Source organism: Scardinius erythrophthalmus (assembly GCF_964197995.2).
Source record: "Scardinius erythrophthalmus genome assembly, chromosome: 9".
NCBI lineage: Eukaryota > Metazoa > Chordata > Actinopteri > Cypriniformes > Leuciscidae > Scardinius > Scardinius erythrophthalmus.
The window spans coordinates 3,163,322-3,188,444 of NC_138229.1; the positions used below are offsets into that span (position 1 = coordinate 3,163,322).

A 25,123-nucleotide genomic window follows, 5' to 3' on the forward strand; every position below is an offset into this window, starting at 1 on the left:
AGTTTCTCAACGCCCTGACCGGGCAGAGGAGATTACTATCGGCCTCGCTGCCGTGCGTCGGCAGGGCTGAGAGGGAAATGACCTGTGCTCTGAAGGGAGTGCCCAAAATTTTTGGAACGTACCCATGCCTCGGTCTGAGAATGACTTTGGAGTCATTAGGTCCGAACTCGAGGCACGCGGCGTTAACAGATAACGCGTGAAGGTCTCCCACTCGTTTGACTGACGACAGTGCTATCAGAAAAACGGTTTTGAGCGTGAGGTATTTCATATCCACAGTTTCCAAGGGTTCGAAGGGATGCGCTCTCAGGGCCTCCAAGACCAGAGAGAGATCCCACATAGGAACCGAGGGGGGTCGCGGGGGGTTCATCCTCCTGGCTCCCCTAAGGAAGCGGATGACGAGCTCGTTCCTTCCTAATGCGCGGCCCTGCTCAGAAACCGAGAGCGCTGAAATGGCCGCAACATAGACTTTGAGCGTGGAGGGGGACCTGCCCGCGTCCAGTAGCTCTTGAAGGAAACACAGTACTCGCGATACCCCACATGTCTGTGGATCGAGCCCCTTAGCAGTGCACCATGTGTTAAACACTGACCATTTCGACATGTAGAGCCGCCTCGTAGAGGGGGCTCTAGATTGTATGATCGTGTTCATGACCCCGTCTGGCAGATTAGCGTGTAATCGTTGAGGCTCCACGCATGCAGAGACCAGCGCTCTGGATGGGGATGCCATATCGATCCGCGTGCTTGAGAGAGGAGGTCTCTCCTCACCGGTATCGGCCAGGGGGCTGAGTCTGCCAGCTGTATTAGATCCGGGAACCAAGCTTGGTTCTCCCAGCATGGGGCTATGAGGAGCACTGAGTGGCGCGCTTCCCTGATTCTCTCGATGACCTGAGGCAGCAGAGAGACCGGGGGAAAAGCGTACAACGGGCCGCTGGGCCAGATCTGGGCCAGCGCGTCCTCGTTCTTCGAGAAGAACTCTGGGCAGTGAGCGTTGTCTTTTGACGCAAAAAGGTCGACTTTCGCTCTGCCGAACCGTCGCCACAGTGACTGGACTGTTTGGGGGTGTAGAGACCACTCCCCAGGGGGAACGTTGTCCCTGGACAGTCTGTCGGGGCCCTCGTTCAGGTGGCCAGGCACATGCGCGGCTCTCAGCGAGCGCAGAGAGTGCTGAGCCCACACGAGGAGGCGTTCCGCCAGGGTGCAGAGCATCTTTGATCTGACACCGCCCTGGTGATTCACGTAGGCCACTACCGATGTATTGTCCGTACGGACTAGAACATGGTGACCGTGGAGGAATGGGAGGAAGTGTTTGAGCGCTTTCTCGACCGCGAGCATCTCTAGACAGTTTATGTGTAGGAGATTCTCCTGGTCTGACCAGCGGCCATAGACCGGTCTGCCTTCGAAGAGCGCTCCCCAACCTAGGTTGGAAGCGTCTGTCGAGACAACTTTCCGGTGTGAAATCACTCCCATAGTCACTCCTGTGTGATACCATTCGGCTGCCAGCCAGGGCTGCAGGGCTGAAATGCATCCCTGATTCACTCTGACTCGCAAGCCGCCGGCCGCCCAGGCTCGGTGGGGCACGCGCATTTTCAGCCAGCGTTGGAGCGGGCGCATGCGCAGTAAACCCAGCTGGAGCACTGCTGCAGCTGAGGCCATATGCCCCAGGATACGCTGGAATGTCCTCAGCGGAACCCGGCTGCCTATTTGGAGGGATGCGGCGAGAAGGCGGATGCGGCGCGCGCGCTGCTCCGACAGTCTGGCCGTCATAGCCACCGAGTCCAGTTCTATTCCAAGAAAGGAAATTGACTGACGGGGTGATAGCGAGCTCTTGGTCCAGTTGACCGAGAGACCCAGCTCCTCCAGATGGCTGAGAAGCGCTGTTCTGTGAGACACAAGTTCCGTCTCTGACTGCGCTAGAATAAGCCAATCGTCCAGATAATTCAGTATTCGCATTCCCTGTTTCCTCAGGGGAGCGAGGGCCGTGTCCATGCATTTCGTAAATGTACGGGGTGCCAAAGACAGGCCGAACGGCAGGACTGTGTACTGATATACTCGACCCTCGAAGGCGAATCTCAAGAATGGCCTGTGACGGGGAGTTATCTGGATCTGAAAGTATGCGTCTTTTAGATCGAGAGAGATAAACCAGTCTCCTGGGCGAATCTGCGCGAGGATTTTTCTGGTTGTGATCATCTTGAACGGCCGTCTCATGAGGGCTTTGTTCAGATGTCTCAGATCTAAAATAGGTCTGAACGCTCCGTCCTTCTTGGGCACGAGGAAGTAGCGGCTGTAAAAGCCCGACTCGCTCAAAGAAGGATGAACCTGTTCTATAGCCCCTTTGCGCAGCAGCTTCGCTATTTCTGCTTGAAGCAAGTGCGCCGCTTCTGAACTCACTCTCGTCTCCGTCTGTGCTGTATAGCGCGGAGGGCGACGAGCGAATTGAAGCGAATAGCCGTGTTTTATAGTTTTCAGCACCCATTCTGACGCGCCCTGAATCGCTTCCCATGCTTCCGCATGCATAGCTAGGGGTCGAATGGTCTCTGGGCTCAGATCGCCGCGCTGCGCGGGATGGGGAGCCTGTATCAGAGAGAAAGGCGCGGCGCGCGCGCCGCTGGTGCTCGAACACGGGGGCTGGTAAACAGTATTGGCCGACTGTACAGCGTTCAGTAGCTCGGTCCCATCGGATGGAGCGTGATTTGCTGTCAAACAACCCAGGCGCGAGAGAGGCGTGGGGATTATCATGTCTACAAGTGAGTGCGCGTGCTCGTGAGCGGGCGCAGGGTTTACACTTATGACACGGCCAGTGTTTGGGAGCTTTAGAGGATCCGTGACCCAAGGTAACTGGCTGGCAGAGCGAGCAGCGGGTAGGTGTGAGCACAAGGTTGTGGGCACATTTCCTACATTTAATACTCGAGCGGCTTGCGACCGCTTTATGAGAGAGCGCTCTGTACGCGTTACCATGGGGACCCTGTTTGTGTGAAGCAGTGAGCACATGGGAGTGGGCACATTTTCTACACTTATAACACCCTCGGCTTGAGCCGCTGTTGCCCGGGGTAACCAAGTGGCAGAGCGAGTTACAGGTAGATGTGAGCACAGAGTTGTGGGCACATTTACTACACTTATTACTCGAGCGGCGTGTGACCGCTTTATGAGAGAGCGCTCTGAACGCGTTACCATGGGGATCGTGTTTGTGTGAAGCAGTGAGCACGTGGGAGTGGGCACATTTTCTACACTTACAACACCTTCGGCCGGAGCCGGAAAGCCCGAATTTACACTCTTTCTGAGATTTATTTGGGCCGCCGTAAAAACGGCGTTTGTGTGCAGGCGAGCGAGTGGTATTACTGGCTCGTTGGCTGCGGTGTAAGCTGCTGCAGTAGCCTGCACTGAGGGGACTGACAGAGCTGGGCGTTTTGGTGGCGGTCCGGCCGCAGCGGGACTCAGCCATCTCTTCCTCCCTGCGGGTGCTAGGAGGACTTCGCGGGCTCAGACTTCAGCGTTATCTTGGGACGCGGACCCCGGGGGGGCGGCGGTCTGTGACGGCTGGTCGAGCGCGACCTAGGGCGGCCGCCTTGGCGTCGCTGCGAAGTGGTTGGTGGCCGAGACGAGCGCTGTGTGGAGCTGCGCGCAGGAGGCTGAGCTTGAGAGCGGCCTGCGGCTGGGCTCGAGCGGCGAGGCAGGAAGAGATTCATAGCCTGCGACGCCTTCTGCACTTCAGAGAAGCGGTCCACAATCCCGCTGACCGCAGGGCCGAAGAGGCCGGTGGGCGAGAGCGGGGCGTTGAGGAAGACAGCGCGTTCTGACTCACTCATATCCGCCAGCGTCAACCATAAGTGTCTGTCGATGACGGTGAGCGCGGCCATAGATCTGCCGATGGCTTGTGCAGCGGTCTTAGTAGCACGGAGCGAAAGGTCCGTCGCGCTGCGCAGATCTGTTAAGGCTGTATGATCCGAGCCCTTCTCGTCCAATTCGCGGAGGAGGTCGGCTTGCAGGATCTGAAGAACAGCCATCGAGTGCAGGGCAGAAGCAGCTTGGCCGGAGGCGGCGAATGCGCGGCCGGCGAGAGCTGATGTGGTCCTGCAGGCTTTAGACGGCAGGGCAGACTTTGAGCGCCATCTAGCAGACGGCGGGCAAAGGTGCGTTGCCACCGCTTCCTCAACGGAAGGGATGCCGGTATAGCCTTTCTCGGCGGCCCCGTCCACCTGGGAGAGAGCCGAGGAGACAGACGAGCGGAGTCTAGCGGAGAAGGGCGCGTTCCACGACTTCGACAGCTCCTGGTGGAGCTCAGGCAGGAAGGGTGCTGACCTAGAGGCTGGCGCTTGGCGGCGGCTAGGCAGAAAACACCCGTCGAGTCGGTTAGGCGCGGGCTCCTTGGGTGGGGACCAGTCCAACCCCAGTCGGTCGACCGCTTTGGTGAGGAGGCGGATAAGCTCCGCGTCGACACTGGAGCGGGACCTGCCAGACTCAGGAGTCGAGGAGGCGGAGCGGTGAGAGCCCGACCACTCCTCGCTGTCCGAAGCAAGCAGAGAGCAGCTGTCAGCGGCGTCATCTGCTTCATCCCCTGAGGCGACGGCAGTGCGGGCAGTAGCCGGCCGCTGCGCGTCGGTGAAGGGCGGGGGAGAAGGAGAAAGCGAGGCTCGCGGGAGGGGCTCCGGCGAGCGCTCAGCTATAACCACCGGCTCTGGAGGCCTTTGAGAGCGGCGTTTCTTCTTACGCGGCCCTGAAGAGGCAGCCGGGGAAGGTGGAGGATCGTCAAACATGGCGAGTCGAGCCCGCAGGGTCGACATCGGCAAGTCCTCACACTGTTCGCAGCCGCCCGAGGAGAGGGCGCGGGCTGCGTGGTCGAAACCCAGGCAGAGAGCGCAAACCACATGGCGGTCTCCATCGCTGAGCGGGGCTCTGCACGAGCCACAGGATGAGCGAGGCATTTGCAACAACGCCTCGCGCTCTTTTAGATGCAAAAGTGTGTCGCGGGGCGAACACACAAACACATACAAAACAGAGCAGTAAAGGATATGATCGCCGGATAGCGAAGCAGGCAGGGAAAGCTGAAGGCGGCGAAGGCGGCCGGCGTCCTCAGGCTGAGATCCTCGGCGTGCTGGTCGCTTGTTTTGACGGCGGCTTCCTCAGAGAGCAGCGATGCGTAGAGCTTCGCTGAAAAGACAGAAATCAGAGAAGCAGCCTCCGAGCCCTGTTTATATACGCTAAGCCACACCCCTTTTCGCGGGCTGTGACGCATTAAGCGCGCCAAGCGCGCTCATTGGTCGTGACGTCACGCCAAGGGCTCAGCGGTAGGCTGCTGCAGTTGCCGCAGGGCAGCCAATGGGCACGCTAGTTAGCTTGCCCTAGGTCTGCAGGCTGCCGCACTGCGTTGACAAGATTATAAAAATTAAGGATAATTTTTGGCTTCAGTATCTCGAGAAAGAAAGGCTTTCCCGTAGCGTAAGCTAACTACGCAATACGAGAGAACCTCTCGTAAGAGAACCACCACCTCATTTCTGGGTTTCCTTCACACACACACACACACACACACACACACACACACACACACACACACACACACACACACACACACACAATCTTCTGAGCAACTCTCACACACTTCCATCTACACACACACAAACATTCATACAGACACACACACACACACACACACACACACACACACACACACACACACACACACACACACACACACACAAACACATTCACTCGCGCACGCACACACACACACACACACACACACACACACAGAGAGACGTTTTCTCTTACACGTCCACACCCCATGACGTCACCGTCCTCTCTCAGATATTTACTCAGGACGAGCCCCTGATGTCATTCTCACACACCCTAAATATTCTCAGCCGTACCTGTGTGTGTGTGTGTGTGTGTGTGTGCGTGCGTGTGTGTGTGAAGAGGGACAGATAAACATCCTGAGGAACACACACGCACAACTACTTCCTGTTTGCAACTCAAACAAAACATTACTTCACATGAAGCACTTATAAAATTTAAAGCTAGTTTAATAATTTGGACCATTTTCCTTATGATCTATCTATCTATCCATTTATCTATCTATCTATCTATCTATCTATCTATCTATCTATCTATCTATCTATCTATCTATCTATCTATCTATCTATCTATCTATCTATCTATCTATCTATCTATCTATCTATCTATCTATCTATCTATCTATCTATCTATCTATCTATCTATCTATCTATCTATCATCCAAAGATAGAGACTCTCTAAAAAGATTTCTAACAGTAAATATCAATCACCTGTTGAACTCCTGAATCCAGTGTGAGAGGCGACAGCATGTTCTCAGAGTTTGCCGTGTCAGCATGTTTCACAGCTGAACATGTTTATGTTATGCATGTCTGGAAAATGTATATATATATATATATATATATATACATAAACCCACACAAATGTGTTTCTGTCTCCAGCTCATGATATTGCAGTTCAGCCTAATACTTTTTTCACTGGTTTTCTAGGCCGTCAGCAGCCGAGGAATTTCTCCACTCTATGTAGAAGAAACTGTGCCAATGCAGGTGTGCCAAAGTGACTGACACACATACACACACACACTAACCCAACCCCTAAATCTACCCATCACAGAAAACTTTAAGCATTTTTAAATTTTTAATAAAACACTGTTTAGTATGTTTTAAAAGCCATTTGAAATACGAGGACTCAGGAAATGTCATCATAAATCATGTTCTCGTTGTAATGCCAGTGTAATACCCATGTCATTATACAAACAAACTAAAAATAAATAAATATATATATATATTTTTTTTTAAGAAACACAAGTCTTGACTATAATTTTTGGAAGATTTTTTGCCCATGCATATGTCACCTTCATGACGCTATAAAATGTTATATTTGGTTGCCAGGGTGTTGCTATGCTGTCGCTAAGAGAATTCTTGGCTTGTTGATGTGTGGTTGATAAGATCAAAGACTTTAAAGGAACTTTGATAAGATATTCTGAGGGTGTTGTGGGCCGCTTGAGTATTTGACAACAAAAAAACAAGATACCTTGAAAAATTTTTTTTACCTTGAATAAGTAAGTAAAATAAGTCACTTTGAATAAATACATTAAAAAGTAATCTAATAATAATTTTTAAGATACAAAAGTCTTGACTATCATTTTTGGAAGATTTTTTTTTGCCCATGCAAACATCACCTTCATGACGCTATAGAATGTTTGAGTTGGTTGCCGCTAAGAGTTTTTGGCTTGTTGATGTTTGGTTGATAAGATCAAAGACTTCAAAGGGACTTTGATAAGTTATTCTGAGAGTATGACTTTATAAAAAAAAAAAAAAACATATTCCTTGAAAAAAAAAAGTTTACCTTGAATAAGTAAGCGAAATAAGTCACTTTGAATAAATATATTACAAGTTATCTAATAATCATTATTAACTTCATATATCTGGACGCTCAAGCACTGGTTGATTGACTCTGAATTTGCATTAGCGGTTCAGCATGAAGTGACTCTGGGAATCTCTTCATCAGGATCTGTGTGTTTGGAGAGCTGTTCAAACAGCACATGTTTGAGATGAACAAACTGTTGGAAAACTAAAGCTTTTCCTCCATCAGATGCTCTATACGCTCTAAACTATATTTCCAATTAGCACCTATAGGGTTTACAACCTTACTGAGGTTCACAAAGGATGTTTTAAAGAACCCACTAATAATACATCGTGTGTAACGTCACTTTAAATCTTCAAAGAATGATATTAGCAACACGAGTCCTGTTCAGGGCAATAAGAAATTAGACTTTGCTCAAAGATTATATACACTGAACAAAATTATAAACGCAACACTTTTGTTTTTGCCGCCATTTTTCATGAGCTGAACTCAAAGATCTAAGACTTTTTCTATGTACACAAAAGGCCTATTTCTCTCAAATCTTGTTCACAAATCTGTCTACATTTGTGTTAGTGAGCACTTCTCCTTTGCCGAGATAATCCATCCACCTCACAGGTGTGGCATATCAAGATGCTGATCAAGACAGCATGATTATTGCACAGGTGTGCCTTAGGCTGGCCACAATAAAAGGCCACTGTAAAATGTGCAGTTTTACTGCGTTTATAATTTTGTTCAGTGTATATATATAATCTAATGAGAATCACAACAAACAATAAAGAATATTATATATATATATATATATATATATATATATATATATATATATATATATATATATATATATATATATATATATATATATATATATATACATATATACATATATATATACGTTTGAACATTTATCAAATGTATGAAAATTTATGATATGAACATTTTGGCTGATCGGCCAACATTTTCATATTGGTGCATCCCTATATATATATATATATATATATATATATATATATATATATATATATATATATATATATATATATATATATATATATATATTATTTTTTTTTTTACTTTGTTGTATGTTTGAATTTTGTTCTTTCCTATTTTTATTTTTTATTTTTAAAGCCCTTTGAGATGCTACTTTTTAAGGTGCTATAAAAAATAAAGTTTATTATCATTATTATTATTAAAACCAATTAACTTTATTATTCTTCAAGGAATTATATTATAGCCAACACAAGTCCTGTTCAGGTTGTATTTCACATTAAAATCAAACGTAATTATTAGGAAATTATATTTTGCTTATAGAAAATGAAGCCATATATCGAGACGAGATATTTCGCATTGTGACATTATTTTTATGACAATTCTCTCAATCATTTTCATTATTGTACTGAAAATGAGATTGAGAAAAAACACATATGTAATATTATTTAAATATTTTACAATTTAAACCAGTGGATTACAGTAATAGGAATCACTATTGACAATAAAGCAAAACGTCTGCATACAGTTTGCATTAGGGAATAAGCTTAATTGTCATGAAAAAAAGCTTTTTTATGCCAAAAATATTTGTTTTCATGAAATTTATGCCAAAGGTGTTGTAACGAACCACTGAAGAACTTGATTTTTTAAAAGTGTATGTTGCATTTCTCAGTAATTGTCAATAAAAGCATCTTATTAGAGCAGCTCACGGCTTCAACAGCTCTCTGTTCAACAACAAGCTCTCTCTATTGACCCGAGCGAGACAGTAAATAAGATGCAGAGCATGTTCCCACTTTATGTCCTATAAACAGCATGGAAACACAGAGAACGAGTCCATCTGCCATTCCTGAATGTCGACATGAGTCAATATTAGAGACGGAGCAGAACGAGCCGAGAGAAGCCGAGGAAATGGGATTTTACCAGACACTTTCAAAAACACTGGGAATCTATTCTGGCAGAGCTTCAGCTTCTCCCGAGCGCCAGAATAAACGCCTCGTTCTGTCTTCATTCTCATTACGTTTAACCTCATTGGCTCTTGGGCCTTCGAGTCTAAAACATCCCAGAAGGATTTAACTATGTAAAACACTGATTCAGTGCAGAATAATATTAGATACATAATTCAGACACACTGAGATCTTTGAGATATTTAAACCCAGAAGTAATTGGGATATTAATTAGAAATAGTTTTTGATACGAGTAAGTAAATTCTGGGATTCCGGGATATATCTTTAATAATCTTTTTGGCATAACTTGCAATAACAAGTAATGTACGCTAAACTCTTCAAAAGTTTGGGTGTTTTTTTTTTGGAAGAAATGGAAGATAATGTTACAATATATTCTATCTCAACTAAATGCTGTTTCTGTCAAAGAATCCTGAATTTTTTTTTATAATGGTTTCCACAAAAATATTAAGCAGCACAAACAGTTTTCAACATTGATAATAATAATGAATGTTTCTTGAGCATCAAATCATCATATTAGAATGATTTCTGAAGGATCATGTGACACTGAAGACTGGAGTAATGATGCTGAAAATTCAGCTTTGATCACAGGAATAAACTACATTTTAAAATATATTCAAATAGAAAACAGCTATTTGAAACTGTAATAATATTTCACAATTTTTATTTATTATTTTTATTTTAATTTTTTATCAGATAAATGCAGCCTTGGTGAGCAGAAGAGACTAAAAACATTTTAAAAATCCTACTGACCCCCAAACCTTGGCAGTCTAAATTTCTTTAATGGAGACACACACATTTATATATGTCTCTGTTAATGTAATTTAGACTGTCATTCAAAGGCATATATACATATATATTCAAATATATATTTTCCCCACATTAGGAAATCTCTATGAGTGAGCTGCTGTTCAAATGTTTGTTTGTATAGTCACAGACTATACGGAATAGAAAATGATAAATAAAGCATCCGTGTCTCACTTCCTATATCCTGTTTGCAAAGACCAAGAAAAAAAAAAACATGTGCATCTGAATCTGCAAGAGGAACCGGAGTGGACAGAAGAGAGATTCATTCATTCAGCGCTGGTAGACAGACACATGGCCAGAGCGTTTCATAACCGTCCTTCACAGGTCAGTGTCAGTCAACAAGCCGAGATCCTGGGGAAACCTCTGCAGTCTGATCAGATCACACCGGCTCCAAACACACACTATAGGGAGACTGGATATGTGACCCTGGATCATAAAACCAGTCACATGTCACACTGGTATATTTGTGGCAATGGCCAACTGTATGGGTCAAAATTATCCATTTTTCTTTTATGCCAAAATTCATTAGGATATTAAGATCATGTTCCATGAAGATATTTTGTAAATTTCCTTCCCTAAATATATAAAACATGTATTTGTGTGAGTGAATGCTGTACAATCGCGAACATAAATGGACAACTTTAAAGGAGATTTTCTCAATGTTTTGATTTTTTTTACATCCTCAGATTCCAGATTTTTAAATAAATGTATCGGACAAATATTGTCCTATCCTAAAAAACCATACATCAATGAAAAGCTTATTTATTCAGCTTTCAGATTATGTAGGCCTGTAAATCTCAATTTTAAAAAAATGACCCATGTTACTGGTTTTGTGGTCCAGGGTCACACATATGAAAACATTTTATGTCTTTTTTTTTTTTTTTTTTTTTACTCCATCGGAATGGTACCAAACTTAATGGTAAAGGTTTTGGCACTTGCAATGTGAACACACACACACACACACACACACACACACACACACACGTTTCAAAAGGGTTAAATGGTCCGGGCCGGGGAAAAAAAAATCACACTCAAAATGAACTACACTGGAAATGAATGGGAGACTGGGAAATGTTTGGCACTACGACCAAATAAAATCTCACTGAAAGCTCATTTTTTGAGATATCAGGCTCAAATTCTGAACACAACGTGTTTAAGTGTGTAGCAGGGCTTTGATTTTCTTGCAGTTTTAGAGTAAAACGTGTTTTTGAAAATATATATGTCATATAAAATTTTAAAATAGTATTTTTTTGTGCATTTTTCATAATAATAAGCTTAAACTTCTTATCTATGTATTGCTGTTTTCTGTGAAACTTCATGTGGCTCATATTCACAGGCTCTGAACAGTCACGGAAACGGCGCGTGTTGTAGGCTACAAACAATTTTTCAGCATTTTCAGCATTTGAGGAGAAAAATATCAAATGGTGACAGAAAACGCGACAAATGGAGTAAAGACAATACGATTTCATTCTCTTACCTCAATAGTCCGAAAAGTAGCTATATTTGTAGGCTATGTTAGCCTTTGTAGGCTAAAGTAAACAGGTCGCGTGCCGCGTTCGTCCAATCAATGACGCTGACACCGCAAATATGCAAATAAGGACGTTAACCCAGGGTTTAGGAATGTTTATGAATACCTTGATAACCGGGTAAATTATGAGCAATACCAAACGTGAAGCCCAGGATTCTCTTAACCCTGGGTTTAGAATGACCCAGGCCAGGGTTAACTATTTAAAATGTGAAACACATAAAGTATTAATTATTAATGAGATACGTTTTTAGGATTGTAAGAAATAATATTCACATAATTAACATCTTTCTCACCTTGTCACCATTTATGGATTTTTTTTTTTTTTTAAATGAGTTGAAATGCATTCTGGGATTGCCTTCTGCATGCACAGGTTGTTTGTCTTCAAAGGAGGTAAAATAATGGGTGAAATGCATGTAAATACTCTGAAAGGTGACATTTTATCCTATTATAAACAGTACACAATAAGAGTGAGAAAATGCAGACGAATCTCTGCAGCTCAACAATATTCAGTTTTCATCTCAAGCATGAAAAATAAAAAGCTGAAAATGACAAAATGTCCCATTTATAAACTTCATTAGGATGTTTATTAAATATAAACTACATTTGTTCCAAAGTCATAATAAGAGGGGAAATTCTCCCAACCATGAAGACTTTCATCCAAACAGTTCGACCCAGTTGAATTTTTACTCTACTGTACAGTAAACACCACGAAGACGCAGTAAAAGGTCTCAGACTCGGATATCTTTGGCTCAGTCTCGGCTCTCATTCCATGCGCTTTCATCCCACATCTACACTTCAATAATGCCTTCATTCCCATTTAAACATTTCACCTGAGAGCTCATTTGAACTTTATTGTATTGAATGAACCGGTGATTTAATGAAGAAGGAGTTTAGAAAAGAACCACAATCCATTTTCTGTATTACATTCTCTCCATTTTTGTTTATTGCATATCAAGCCAGAAAAATGACTTTGTCCATCCAAGTCCAGGATTTATGGAAAGATTTTTATAATCATGGCAAAGACAGAGGAAACACGCAGCAAAGTCTTTCAAGATGTTGCACGGAAATATCGAAGGACACCTGGAAAACTGAACCTTTTGAATATTTCAAGAGTATATTTTACACCTGTGGTCTGCGCTGGAGGAAAGCACTCAACAACTGGGAATTCACCATCACATAAAAAGTCTAAATAACACAAAACGTCCCTCAATATCATCTTAGCTAATATAAGAAAATGCTTATATTCTTTATAATCTGTGTAATAAATACAAACACTAAAAAGCGACATACTAATTAAAGTTCTTTGTTTAAAATAAATGTTAAATGACAATCTTAAACATCACAAAACACTTGCAATAGTAATTTTTCAAACTCATCTAAAATAGATACAGTACTTTTGTCATTAAATATTATTCCAACATCTATAAGGAATGTTTCAAGTTAAATTATTATAGTTAAGCCTATTATATAAGCCTTTAAAAAATCAACTTGTTGACCCGACCCAAGGGCTTTAACTCCTGTGGAAACAGAAAGAAAGAAATACATGTAGTGGATTATTGCTCTGATTGCAATATTAATGTGCTGTAATAAAAAAAAAAACCACATTTTCTCACCCAGTTATGATGCAGTTTCTTGTTTGGATGTAAATGCCAGTGTAAATGACCTCACATCGCACAACATTATTGGAGAAGTCCGACTCGGGCACGAGGAAGTCTGGATTGACAGTGACCTGTACAGGAAAACAGGATCTGTTTTAGAAATCCCGGCTGTGAACGTCATAACGTCAGCATCGTCTTTCCTCAAAACCCATAATACCTTAAGAATGTAGTTCCCAGGAGCGACGTCTGTGATGTCGATCCATTGGCAGTCGATGTTGGCAGCGTATGTGTCGTGGCAGCCTGGGCTCAAACCCTGAAAATACAGCAGTGATATCTCTATTAAACCCAAACACTATATGTGACCCTGGATCACAAAACCAGACGTAAGTCGCACGGGTATATCTGTGGCAATAGCCAACAATACATTGCATGGGTCAAAATTATAAATTTTTCTTTTATGCCAAAAATCATTGAGATATTAAGTAAAGATCATGTTCCTTGAAGATATTTTGTGAATTTTCTACCATAAATATATAAAATGTACTTTTGTGAGTGAATGCTGCACAATCGCGAACATAAATGAACAACTTTAAAGGAGATTTTCTCAATATTTGGATTTTTTTGCACTCTCAGATTCCAGATGTTCAAATAGTTGTATCTCGGCCAAATATTGTCCTATCCTAACAAACCACACATCAATGGAAAGCTTATTTATTCAAAGGACTGTTTTTGTGGTCCAGGGTCAGGAATGTGACAGAAACGTTTGCAATAGCTGAGCTGCTGGTCTGGTGTGTGTTTGTACCTGTGTGTGTGCAGTGCATGCGTATCGGCGGTGAAACCCAGGATCGCAGCCAGTGTCTTCCAGACAGAAACTGGCCTTGTGTCCCTCAGCGACCTTCCGCCCAGTGGTGATGTCCAGGAGATCGTAGTGACTGAATGCATCCATGCTGTGATAGTGCCTGCATGTGGGATTCAACACAATTCAGACGCATGAGTCTGATAATAATGCACTGTACATGTGTTTTCATAAGCACTACTATTACTATTGCTCGTACATAATGATTTGACCTAGCATTTATAACACCTCTAGTTATAAAACCAATAGGCATCACTCACATACATTTTATGAAATGCATTACTCAGAAATTTTATGAAACAGATATGCATCATATTGCATCAGCCACATACATTTTTGAAAAAAGATATGCATCACTTACATAATGCATCACTTGCATAAATTAAAAAAAAGATATGCATCACTCACATACATTTTATAAAGCCGATATGCATCACTTACATCAATTTTGTAAAACAGATATGCATCATATTGCATCACCCACAGAAATTGTATAAAACAGATATGCATCACTTACATAGATGCATCACTCATAAATTTGATAAAACAGATATGCATCATATTGCATCACTTGCATACATTTTATAAAACCGATATGCATCCCTCATATAATGCATCACTCATATACATTTTATAATACAGATTTGCATCACTCTCATAAAACTGATAAACATTTCCGATTCTAACTGCATGAGAAGTGGTGTAAAAAGAACTACTGTATATTACATAGGCTAGCATATTGCTGTTTATTTTTTAAACTAATAAATGTAACTTTTTATTGAACTTTTATTGTATTTTATAATATTGCTGTTACTCTCAAGTTCTAAAAGCAATAGGCATGAACTGCAGTGATTGGAGGGGGTTTTAGTACTATGATTTTATCATAATTTATAAAAAATAATAATTAGCAAACCATTGAAATGCATCACATAAAATGTATAAATCAAACGGTTCTGATTCTAAATTCTGATTGCATGGACCGTGGAGTGAAATGAACTATATTACATGGCCGAAGCACTGTGTATTCTGATTTTTAATACTAAGAAATTTAACTTTTTAATTGAACATTACTGTATTTTATAATATAGCTGGAGCTCCAACTTTGTGAAAGCAGTTTGCATGAATTGCAGTGATTGTACAACATTAAAGGAGGTTTTAGTGCTATTTTATAATAATCTAACAATCTTAATAGTAATGAGTATTGTATAATTCCTCCAACTCACTGATGACAGCTGTGCCACTCCCACTGATGTCTGGGTTTGACCGGCAGAAAGTCAGTCGTTCCCATGTTCCTGACTTTCTGTGGGAACCGAAGGAGAACCCTGTAGTCGATGTCTCTCACCGTGGGTCTGTACGCAGATCTGAGAGAGGAAAGATACGAGCTTATGGATCACAGGGTCATGAGAGGTCACACACTGATGATGACTGCACACTAATGAATATAAGTTTGGATATGTTTGTAGAATAACCTAAAAAGCTCTCGCTAATATTCAAACCATGCAACATTTATTTCCAGACTACACTAAGTCTGCTTTCAACATGATAAGAAATTGCAAACTCAACATGTCTGAATATCATTGCATTAGGTAAGAACATTGACACTCAGGCATTTTTAAGTATCTAAATATGGGAAGCCGTTTTTTACGACATTTTTTATTATATGCAAGATATGAATTTGTGATATCAACAATTGAATTTCTACTAGTAAAAAAGTTCTTGATATCAACAATGACGTCATCACTTGCAGAAATTTTAATTCTTGATATCAAGATATACATTTAAAAACTAGTAAAAACTATAATTCTTGATATCTGTAATTGTATTTTCACTATTAAATGTCACCATATAGGATGCCATTCAAATTCAACTGTTGATATCAAGAATTGATTTCTTACTAGTTTAGCTTACTAGAAAATTCCAATATCACATATCAGAATACAATTCTTACTAGTAAAAATCACCATTTTTGATGTCAATAATTAAGTGGTTACTATAGTGCAAATGTCTGTTCTTGATATCAACTAGTAAAAATGTTCATTATTGATATCAATAATTCAAATATGTCACTAGTGACAATGTTAATTTCTGATTTCATGAATGTACTAGAGAGCCATTTTAGATATCTGAAATTACTCTCCTAATTATTGATAACAGAAATACATTCTCAAATAATAGAAATAACAAATGTAACATGTTGACATACATTTACAGATATCAAGAATTAACATTTCAACAAGTGACAATTGACAATTGAGTTCTAGATATCAGGAATTTCTGATTTTACTAGTAACCACGGAAATATTGATATAAAAAATTTGGATTTTTACAAGTAAGGATTGTATTTCTGATACATGAAATTGGAAATTCATTTAGTAAGAAATATATTTTTTTATATCAACAATTGACCCTATGGTAACTTGTCAAAATACAATTACTGATATCAAGAATTATAGTTTTTTTTTTGGTTGAAATGTAATCCTTGATATCAAGTATTCCTATTTCAGCCAGTGATGACATAATTGTTAATATCAAGAGTTAATTTTTAATAATAGAAATGTAATTCCTGATATCAAAAATGTCCATTGTTACTAGTGGAAATCTAATTCCTGATATCAAGAATTAGCATTTTAACTAGTGCAAATTGAATTGTTGATATCAAGAATTCATATCCTGGGAATAATTGAAAGTCTAAATATTTTTTGAGGCCGCTGTAAATCTACACAGATAATAATTCATAAGATGAAGTGTATTCACACACCGCGCCAGGCAGTTCTCCTCCGCCGCGCACCGGAGCGCGTACATCTGGACGCGCTGGATATATGAGCCCGCCTGGATGGAATATGGATCTGGCACAAGGTCCGGAAGACCTGCAGACACGCACAACACAAGCATAACCTATGCTGAAAACACAACCTTTAAACAAACCCCGCGCATTGCCACATAAATTGAGGTTAAATTCGTGCTTTACGCACAGCTCACCGTTCTGGAAATACCTGGTGCCATACCCGGTGCCGGGCGGCGGTCTGCGGGGAATGAGCGTCCTGCCCCCGGGAGGATAAATGTTGTAGAAGACGGTATTCCTGTTGCGTGGATCATCTCCTGGCATACTTTCAGACGTTGTTACCTGCTCAACTGGGACATTTGGAGCTTGCGCTCTGGGGACACCCGCTTCATTATTTCCATAATCTGAATCTAAGGTGTTTGGAGTCTCCGTGGGCGCGACCAGCTGTTGGAGATTGGCAACCACTGGCGCTCTCCGTGCGGTATTTCCCCCCTGTGCAGGGGCTCTTCCACCGCCTGAGTATTCAGACAGGACCGTGGGGTTAGTTCTGGTTCCTCCTGGTGCTATTCTGACCCTCTGGCGCACATGCATTTGACTGGCACCCGGTGCGCGGCTGTTGGCCACTATATACGGCATGCGGTCGGGGCCCAAAAGCGCGGTGCTGCTGTCCGGTGCGCTGTTAGTGGGTCTCTCAACCGATTCCACTCGAATTCGCATGGTCCTGTCCCGGGAAGCATCTCTGCTCGGATAAACCCTGGACTGTCTTCTGGACGCCACCGGTGCGTGATACTCAGAGCCGGTGCTCATTAAACTGAACACCTGGCCGTTATTCACCCACTTGATCCGGTTCCTCCAGGGCGCGGAACTTTGCGCGCTGATAAAATTAGTCAGTCCTTGAAGTAAATATAAAACTAAAATCAAGTTTGGCATCTTGAGATACATTTTAAAACTGGACAGTCACTGATATGGGTTCCCAGCACAGATGATGTGGGACTCTGGAGTGCGTAAACGGCATAGTCCGAATCTTCCTTAGCGAGCCACTAGAAACGGGCAGAAGAGAAGCGGACAGATATTTATCAAACAGTGGGAGTTCACGCGCGCATGCACAGTCAGCAACATTCGCTCTTAACCCTTTCCTCGCCGAACACATTGCGTGTCTCGATACTTTTGTTCAAACACCGCAGGCAAAAAGCTTTTTGGAGCGAGTTAGGCCTATACGTTTGATGAATTATCAAATGCATGTACATGAAATGTATAAAACAGTTTCAAACACATCAATGTCACCTGGGATACAATCTGGAATTCTTATATTTAAGTCTGTTTCATAAACAGAAGGTTTCAGGATTTTGGTAAAAGACAGATGTGTTGAAAATCCTTTACCTGATTTGTTGCTCTCGGCCTTTAAATTGGCTTGTAAATCTGTCATTATGACTCTGTTGATCATTGCATTACATTGTAATATCCACAGGATGGCAGTGTGCACTAACAGAAACACAGGCTGATTTAGATTCAGGTCTTCAAAGTGATTTTGGATGTTGGATTCAAACCACTGACTCCACCATCAACACATGGACTTGCATTAAGAGGAACATAATGAACTGAAAGCTTGAACTGTGTTTTCAAGACGAGAGTATTTTTCACAAATGTCAAAACAATGGTTTGATATTCTCATATGTTGCTCATTTCCAGTTTACACTCCGGGTGTTTGGGGTCAATAATTATGATAATGTATAAAAATATGATAATATATACAAATGCAAATGATATATCATTTTTACTTCTCATCTATACGTTTATGCTGTTTTTTGGAGAATATGAAGTATTTTTTTTATATAGGCTATATATATTTACAGCAAAATTCCTCAGCTATTAGCTTGCATATAAAAAAGGACATTTTTATGAGAAAAAAAAAACAAAAAAACTTTTATGCTGATCTAAATTAAATATGAGTTGTTTCTAGTCAGGGATCCCATAGAGATCCATTCATTTTTCTGGATGTGGCTAACTGCTCTTATAACAGCTTTTGTGTTTAATATTTTTTAAATACAATACAATATAATATAATATAATATAAAATATATATATATAGGCAACTTATGTGGCATTATTGCAAATGATTTTTTGTTTTTGCAAATTTTGGTTGTTGTTTGAGGTCTTTTGAAGTGTTTGTGATTGTAAGTGTGACATGATACATGATTGTAATCACATATTATTTATTTCATTTAAACAAATGTATAAAAATAATTAACTTTAGAATAAGAAATTAATTTTACAATGTAAACAAAACCAACAAAAAAATATTCAATAAGCAGACATGAACAGGAGTGAGGAATGTGTGTGTGTGTGTGTGTGTGTGTGTGTGTGTGTGTGTGTGTGTGTGTGTGTGATCATGTTCATTCCACATTGCATTGTGCTCTAGGACCAGGCCTTCATTTATGTGTGGACATTTTCAGATTTATTTTCAGGAAAAAAATCTCGCTTTTCCTCATTGTATTTTCTTTCTTTTTTTTTTTTTTTTACATAGCCTATCTTCAGAACAACAGAATCAAGCCCAGGTTTTCTGTGTGTGTAGATAGATAATGTAGAAAGAGCCACAAAATGTTATGCAACCAACATTTTGTACATTTAAACATGTTGTATGTAAATAAACAGCAGCAGTGCAGTAGATATAATCAGCCAAACAAAATATATCAACATGATCATATCTATTACAATGCCAAACACTCCTGGAGTTGTCATGACAAATATACATACTGATACTGCTATACTGAATATAACCACATTTGTACAAATGGATCAGCAGTTGTGAAATGAAGAAACAATATTATTAAAAGAGCATTAACAGAGCAACTTTTCCTCACAAAACACTAATCAATTTCAGACCATTACACTGTAAAAAATTATTCTGTGGCTTAGTAAATATTACAGAAATTTTTAACTTTATTAACTTAATAAAATCTCTGTATATCGTTTACTTGATTGTTTGAGTTAAACATACCAAAATAATTGAGTAAAAATCCAACAGTTAATTTTATCTAAAATTTACAGATATATTTAAGTTTTTTTCAATAAAATAATTTAGTATTTGACTAACCAATTATTTCTTTATAATATACTTAATATATATGTGAAATTTCTATCAAAATATTTGAGAATGTTTAATTAAACTGATCTGTTTCAAGAAACAAAAAAATTACTTAATTCAAATCAATATTATTAATATATTTAACACGCTCTTAAAATTGAGTAAGTTTACTCAATTAAAACAATGCCCCCCCTCCCCCACCCTCTGACGTGACGAAAACTCGACGGTTGGAGTGAGCGTGGCTGTTTGAACTCTCCAGTCTCCAGAACAACAGCTCTCTTCTCAGCGTCGCAGATTTGGTGCATTTTCACTGTGAAATTCAGGTTGGTGTATGTTTTATTTTATCTATAAAATCATTACTGTGCTTTAAATCATATTTAATGCAAAACAACATAGCCTACAGAGGCGTAATTCGACACCTAAACGAGACGAGAGGCGCGTTTGTCTTTTTGCGTGATTGAAACGCTTTGCATAAACACATGACTGACTTTCATAATGATAATGAATATAATTATTATCATTTGGATGATAAAATGTCCTCAGAACTATCACTTTTTGTTTATTGGCAGGTTATGTCAGTCGCTCGCAGTATATTTCGGCTGTGCCTCAGACAGTGACTGTGAGTGAAACGCAGGATGGCGGTATGAAGTTCAAAGTTCACCCGCAGAGCGCGAGTCTGTCTCCGGCACGAGGACCAGCGCAGATTCGGTGGATATTGGATAACAGAGTGGTTGATTACACTTGAATTAGGCTACCTGAATGTTTAAATATTTCATTTTTACTTGTTAAATAAGTTTAAATGCAGGCAATATTGTATACATGAAAAAACAGTCTAAAATGTGCTGTATTGCTGTACTCATTGAAAATAAAGGCCAATGTAATGTATAATGGTGGTTGTCTGGAGTACTATTTTACAAAGGTTTAGAGAAAATAAAAAAGTTAATATTACTCATTAATAAAAACAGTTAATATTACTCATAAATATTGTTTTTTTAATGTTTAAATGTTAAATTATTTCTACTCAATTTTATTTGTTAATGTACCAGATGCAGTTACTCAGATTTACTTAATTTTTTTACTTGCCTTTACTCAATTCATACAGTATATTTCATTGATTTCACAGCTTTAAAATTTACTCAATTTTTTTGAGTGTAAAAATGTTTCACCAATAAAATTGAGTAAATAATAGTTAAACTTTTTACAGTGTAGACCGTGAAAATGCGACAGTGAAAAGCTTCTGTACTAGCCTATATACAGTAAATAACTTCAGGTGCATTTTTAAAATGTAATTGTTACCATGATGATGGTGTTTAGTGTTTGTGTGAATGACACTATGCAGCTTCTATAGGCCTCTACTATTAACTTTCCTATGGAAAAGCTGTTTGTGATGAGCTGTGATTCATCACGTGACTCCCACCACCACTGTGATTGGTGGTTGTCACGTGTCAGTGTATTATAACGGTATAAAGCATAAATATTATTTTACTGTCTATGTATAAAGCAGATTTTAGACGTTCAATATGTCGGTAAATTAACATCAGATAATGTAATACGTTTTTTACTGTAAATTTAAGTTATTCTGTAAAACCTAAAATGTTGCTACCGTATTTTTTTACGGTAGATTTCTAGCAACCAGATGCCGTTTTTTGTTTTTTTTTTATCGTAAATTTACCGGATTTTTTTTACAGTGTAGGAGTGCCATTCGTATGTGTCACTCAGTCGCGGGAATCACAGCGAGGGCTAATAAAGCCAAACATGGCAAGAGCTGCGGAGAGTAACGCGACACTACAACCAGAAATAGATGAGATGAGATGTGGAAACACCCCCGAGACAGCCTCCATAAGAGCGCGCGACCCCACAGCAGCGCGACACTCACACTCCCCTCAGCAGAAGATAGGCTACTAGATACAGTTTAGACTACAGTAAGTATCAAACATTACATTGAGTCTTTACTTGTGTGTCTAAAAGTGCAAAATGTGTAAAACAAATCACAAGCAGAAGCGATGCTTTCCACCAGGTTTGGACATTGTATGTAAGCGAGCGAATAGCAAATAAAATCTCAGTGTGATCTCTTTGGCGATCCTGGTTGTTTCACTGTTGGGTTTGTTGAATAAAATCTTCCCCGTGTTTCCTCCCGACATCAAACTAATGCTGCTACGCTTTTGAAATTATTTCATTCGTAAATCTAGGTTTCCAGAGCTGCACTCATCTTTGTGTGATTTTACGAAGATGGTCTTTAATGGTTTGAGCACAAGATTCCCCAAAAGGAATATATCTGATGCCACGTACAGAAACATTATTCTTCAAGGAATTCCCATCTAAATGATAGTGCCTAAAATAAGGGCTGAAGGTCACCTTTAATTAACTTCTGGAAACAGGTGAGAAAAATGCATTTTTGCCGTTCAAGAGCTTTCCATCAGCTCTTGGGCTTGTGGATCATGGAATATATGACTTGTTTGGGACAAAAGTGGACGCGGACCGCCAGAATGGATATCTATATATCAATACTGATGTATAATTCAATGAACAAAATGTTTATTTGTCTCATTCTGTAGTGTTAACTGTGTGCGTAAAGCGCGCGTCTCCAAATGCGCACCAGGATTATTGCGCTCAAACGCGCTGAGAAAATGATCAACTAACACTAGATTTGTACGAAATGTAATTTGGATGGATAGCCTATATATACACAAACTGTCTTCGATATTCATTTTAATCGTGTATGAGAATTTAAATAGAATTTAACTACACTTTAAGAGTAATTAACTGTCCCATAAAAAGAAGAAGAGGAAATAAGCATACCCTTTCATACTATTTTAGTAATAAGGCATTCATTCTTTTTAAATCTTGTACTAGTCATAAAAAGATAGTTACTGATTTAACTTTGTTTTGATATCGTGTTTTATGATGTTGCGATATGATCCACGTGTCATTGCGCTCTCGTGTTCCCAAAAAGCTCGCATATGAGCGACATTCCCGCTGACACTTGTGTCCTGAAGGCTGTAATGTCCTTCGATTTCACGCCCCAAATTGGTCAATGTGCATATTCCCATACTGAACATGGGATGTGTGAATGTGTCGTTGCGTCACGCGTTATGGAGATGCATATGTCTGTGGTCACGTGCTCTTCCATTAACCTGAGACGCCTATCTAAATATAAACTGCTGGCCAGACAGAAAAGGATGATATGTTCTGTGTCTGCTGGAAAGAAAAAAAGAAACCAATGTGAATTGCCAACTGGTTCAGACTGGTTAATATCCACTGACCTGCTGCTTGTCCTGTTGGTAAACCAGCATGGCGATTCTGATTGATTAAGCTGGTCTTGCTAGTTAAACTGGTGAAGCATGGTTTGGTCTTTGATTAAACAGCCTGATTAGAAGAAACCAGCACAACACCATCTAGTGTCCAAAATTTAACATGTCATTCTTATTAGCACAAATGATTAGTATCAACAGCTCATTTAAAATAATAAAAAAACACTCCTTCTGATCTTTCATTATAAAGTATTAAACATCTGCCTATTAATTATAATACATAAAGTTGAAATTGACTTAAGTAGAATTTTAGACATTTAGAGAGAAAAATATATATTAATAATAGCCTATATAAGATTTCTATAAACTTGCAAATGCTAGTAACTTCTAATAATCCAGGATAACAATAGAATACACAACAAGAGAATATGATTTATTATAATTTTTTATGATAATATAAAAATACAACATTTGCCTATTTATAATTAGAAATGTATGTAAAGGTGTACCGCATAACAATAAAAATGTCCATGACTTCTATAAAGTATTTATTTTAATGAATGTATTTACATTATTTTGTTGTAATTTGCATTAACAAAAATATAAAAATAACAAACCGAATCAAGATGCTGTAAATAACACACACACACACACACACACACACACACACACACACACACACACACACACACACACACACACACACACACACACACACGTGATAACTCCAGTACAGTTAGAGGTTTAGATTTAAGTTTATACATTTAGACAGATAATTATAAATATGCCAGTGTCCTTTTTATCACCATATGGACAAATCTTAAAACTATTATTATTATTATTTCCACTGAATCTTTAAATAAACTCTGAACAAGAGTGCAAATGCCAGTTACTCACAATAATCCAAATAAAAAAAAAAAACTCAACATAAAATAATAGGACATTATAATTACATTTTCATTGTTCGAAAGTGTCAGGCTCTATTAATAAACCTCTGACAAACACAAAATATGAGTCTGTCATCTGACATATGAGTGAAACGTCCCTCACACATTTACAGCTGCTGACGGCTCTTCAACTATCTCAGTCATGAGGGTGTGTGTGACAGAAAAGTCCCTCGCGCAGTCACACACATGCAGGCAAACCAAAAATTATTCAGACATCATTTTTGATATGTTTTTACTAGTGTGTGCACGACACTATATTTCATTTATATAAGTGAGGAGAGCACAATCAAGTAAACTGAGACATATTATACCCAAATATTCTTCATACAGTGACTACCAGTAACATTTATGAATATTTGGGACCAAAAATTATTCAGACACTTCTTCCTGATCATGTTTTGCTGAAGTGTTTTTTCTTTAATTGCTAATGCGACTTTTACACACAGACTGAACAGAATGAAGCATTGCTTGCTGATTGGTTGAGCTAAACTGGTATTATCTAATTGTGGAGTTAAATTTAACAGCTGACAGATATTCAACATAATTCATGTGTGAGACAGTCTAACAGAAGGACGGACAAAACCAGTCAAATATCAACTGAGTTCTGCTCATATTTTATTGCCATTTTCTAAACTATAGCGAATAAACTGTGATAATGAGAGAAATGTTGAAGGCGTCTGAATACATTTTGGTTTGACTGTACATCACAGTTTTATGATTCATTGGCCTCAAAGAGTATTTGAACACGAGTCTGTGAGAGAAAAGCATAAGAATATCAAGTCTGGACTTCTTCGCATTTAAAAATGTGATCTGCATCTGTGCTACTGTTTGAGGTGTTCATGACCGTGACGTTGAGTCGTTCTCACCTCGTGGTCCCGGTGTTCACGGGGTCGAGGGGCCGAGCCGGTTCAAGAACAGAGCATGCATTTCTATTTCCATCTCACAGTTCTCCTTCTCT

At 40.0% G+C, this 25,123-nt stretch overlaps 1 protein-coding gene across 1 annotated transcript; it reads right to left on the reverse strand.

Moving 5' to 3' along the window:
- Positions 1-12,203: 12,203 nt before the first annotated feature.
- On the reverse strand, positions 12,204-23,310 carry loxl5b (lysyl oxidase-like 5b). The gene is made up of 8 exons (XM_081374557.1): positions 23,231-23,310; positions 17,080-17,922; positions 16,859-16,967; positions 15,324-15,461; positions 14,047-14,203; positions 13,462-13,557; positions 13,260-13,375; positions 12,204-13,163 (listed from the first exon to the last, which is right to left on the reverse strand). Exons 2-8 carry the CDS (start codon positions 17,822-17,824, stop codon positions 13,157-13,159), a joined length of 1,368 nt encoding a protein of 455 aa, XP_081230683.1. The 5' UTR covers positions 17,825-17,922; positions 23,231-23,310; the 3' UTR covers positions 12,204-13,156.
- Between the last annotated feature and the right edge of the window lie 1,813 nt (positions 23,311-25,123).

Coding starts and splice junctions, on each gene's coding strand:
- loxl5b (XM_081374557.1), bottom strand. CDS start 17,824: ATGTATCTCAAGATGCCAAACTTGATTTTAGTTTTATATTTACTTCAA. Junction 14,204..15,323: donor GAGTGGCACAGCTGTCATCA/GTGAGTTGGAGG, acceptor TCCCACATGCAG/GCACTATCACAGCATGGATG. Junction 13,376..13,461: donor CTGGGAACTACATTCTTAAG/GTATTATGGGTT, acceptor TTTCCTGTACAG/GTCACTGTCAATCCAGACTT.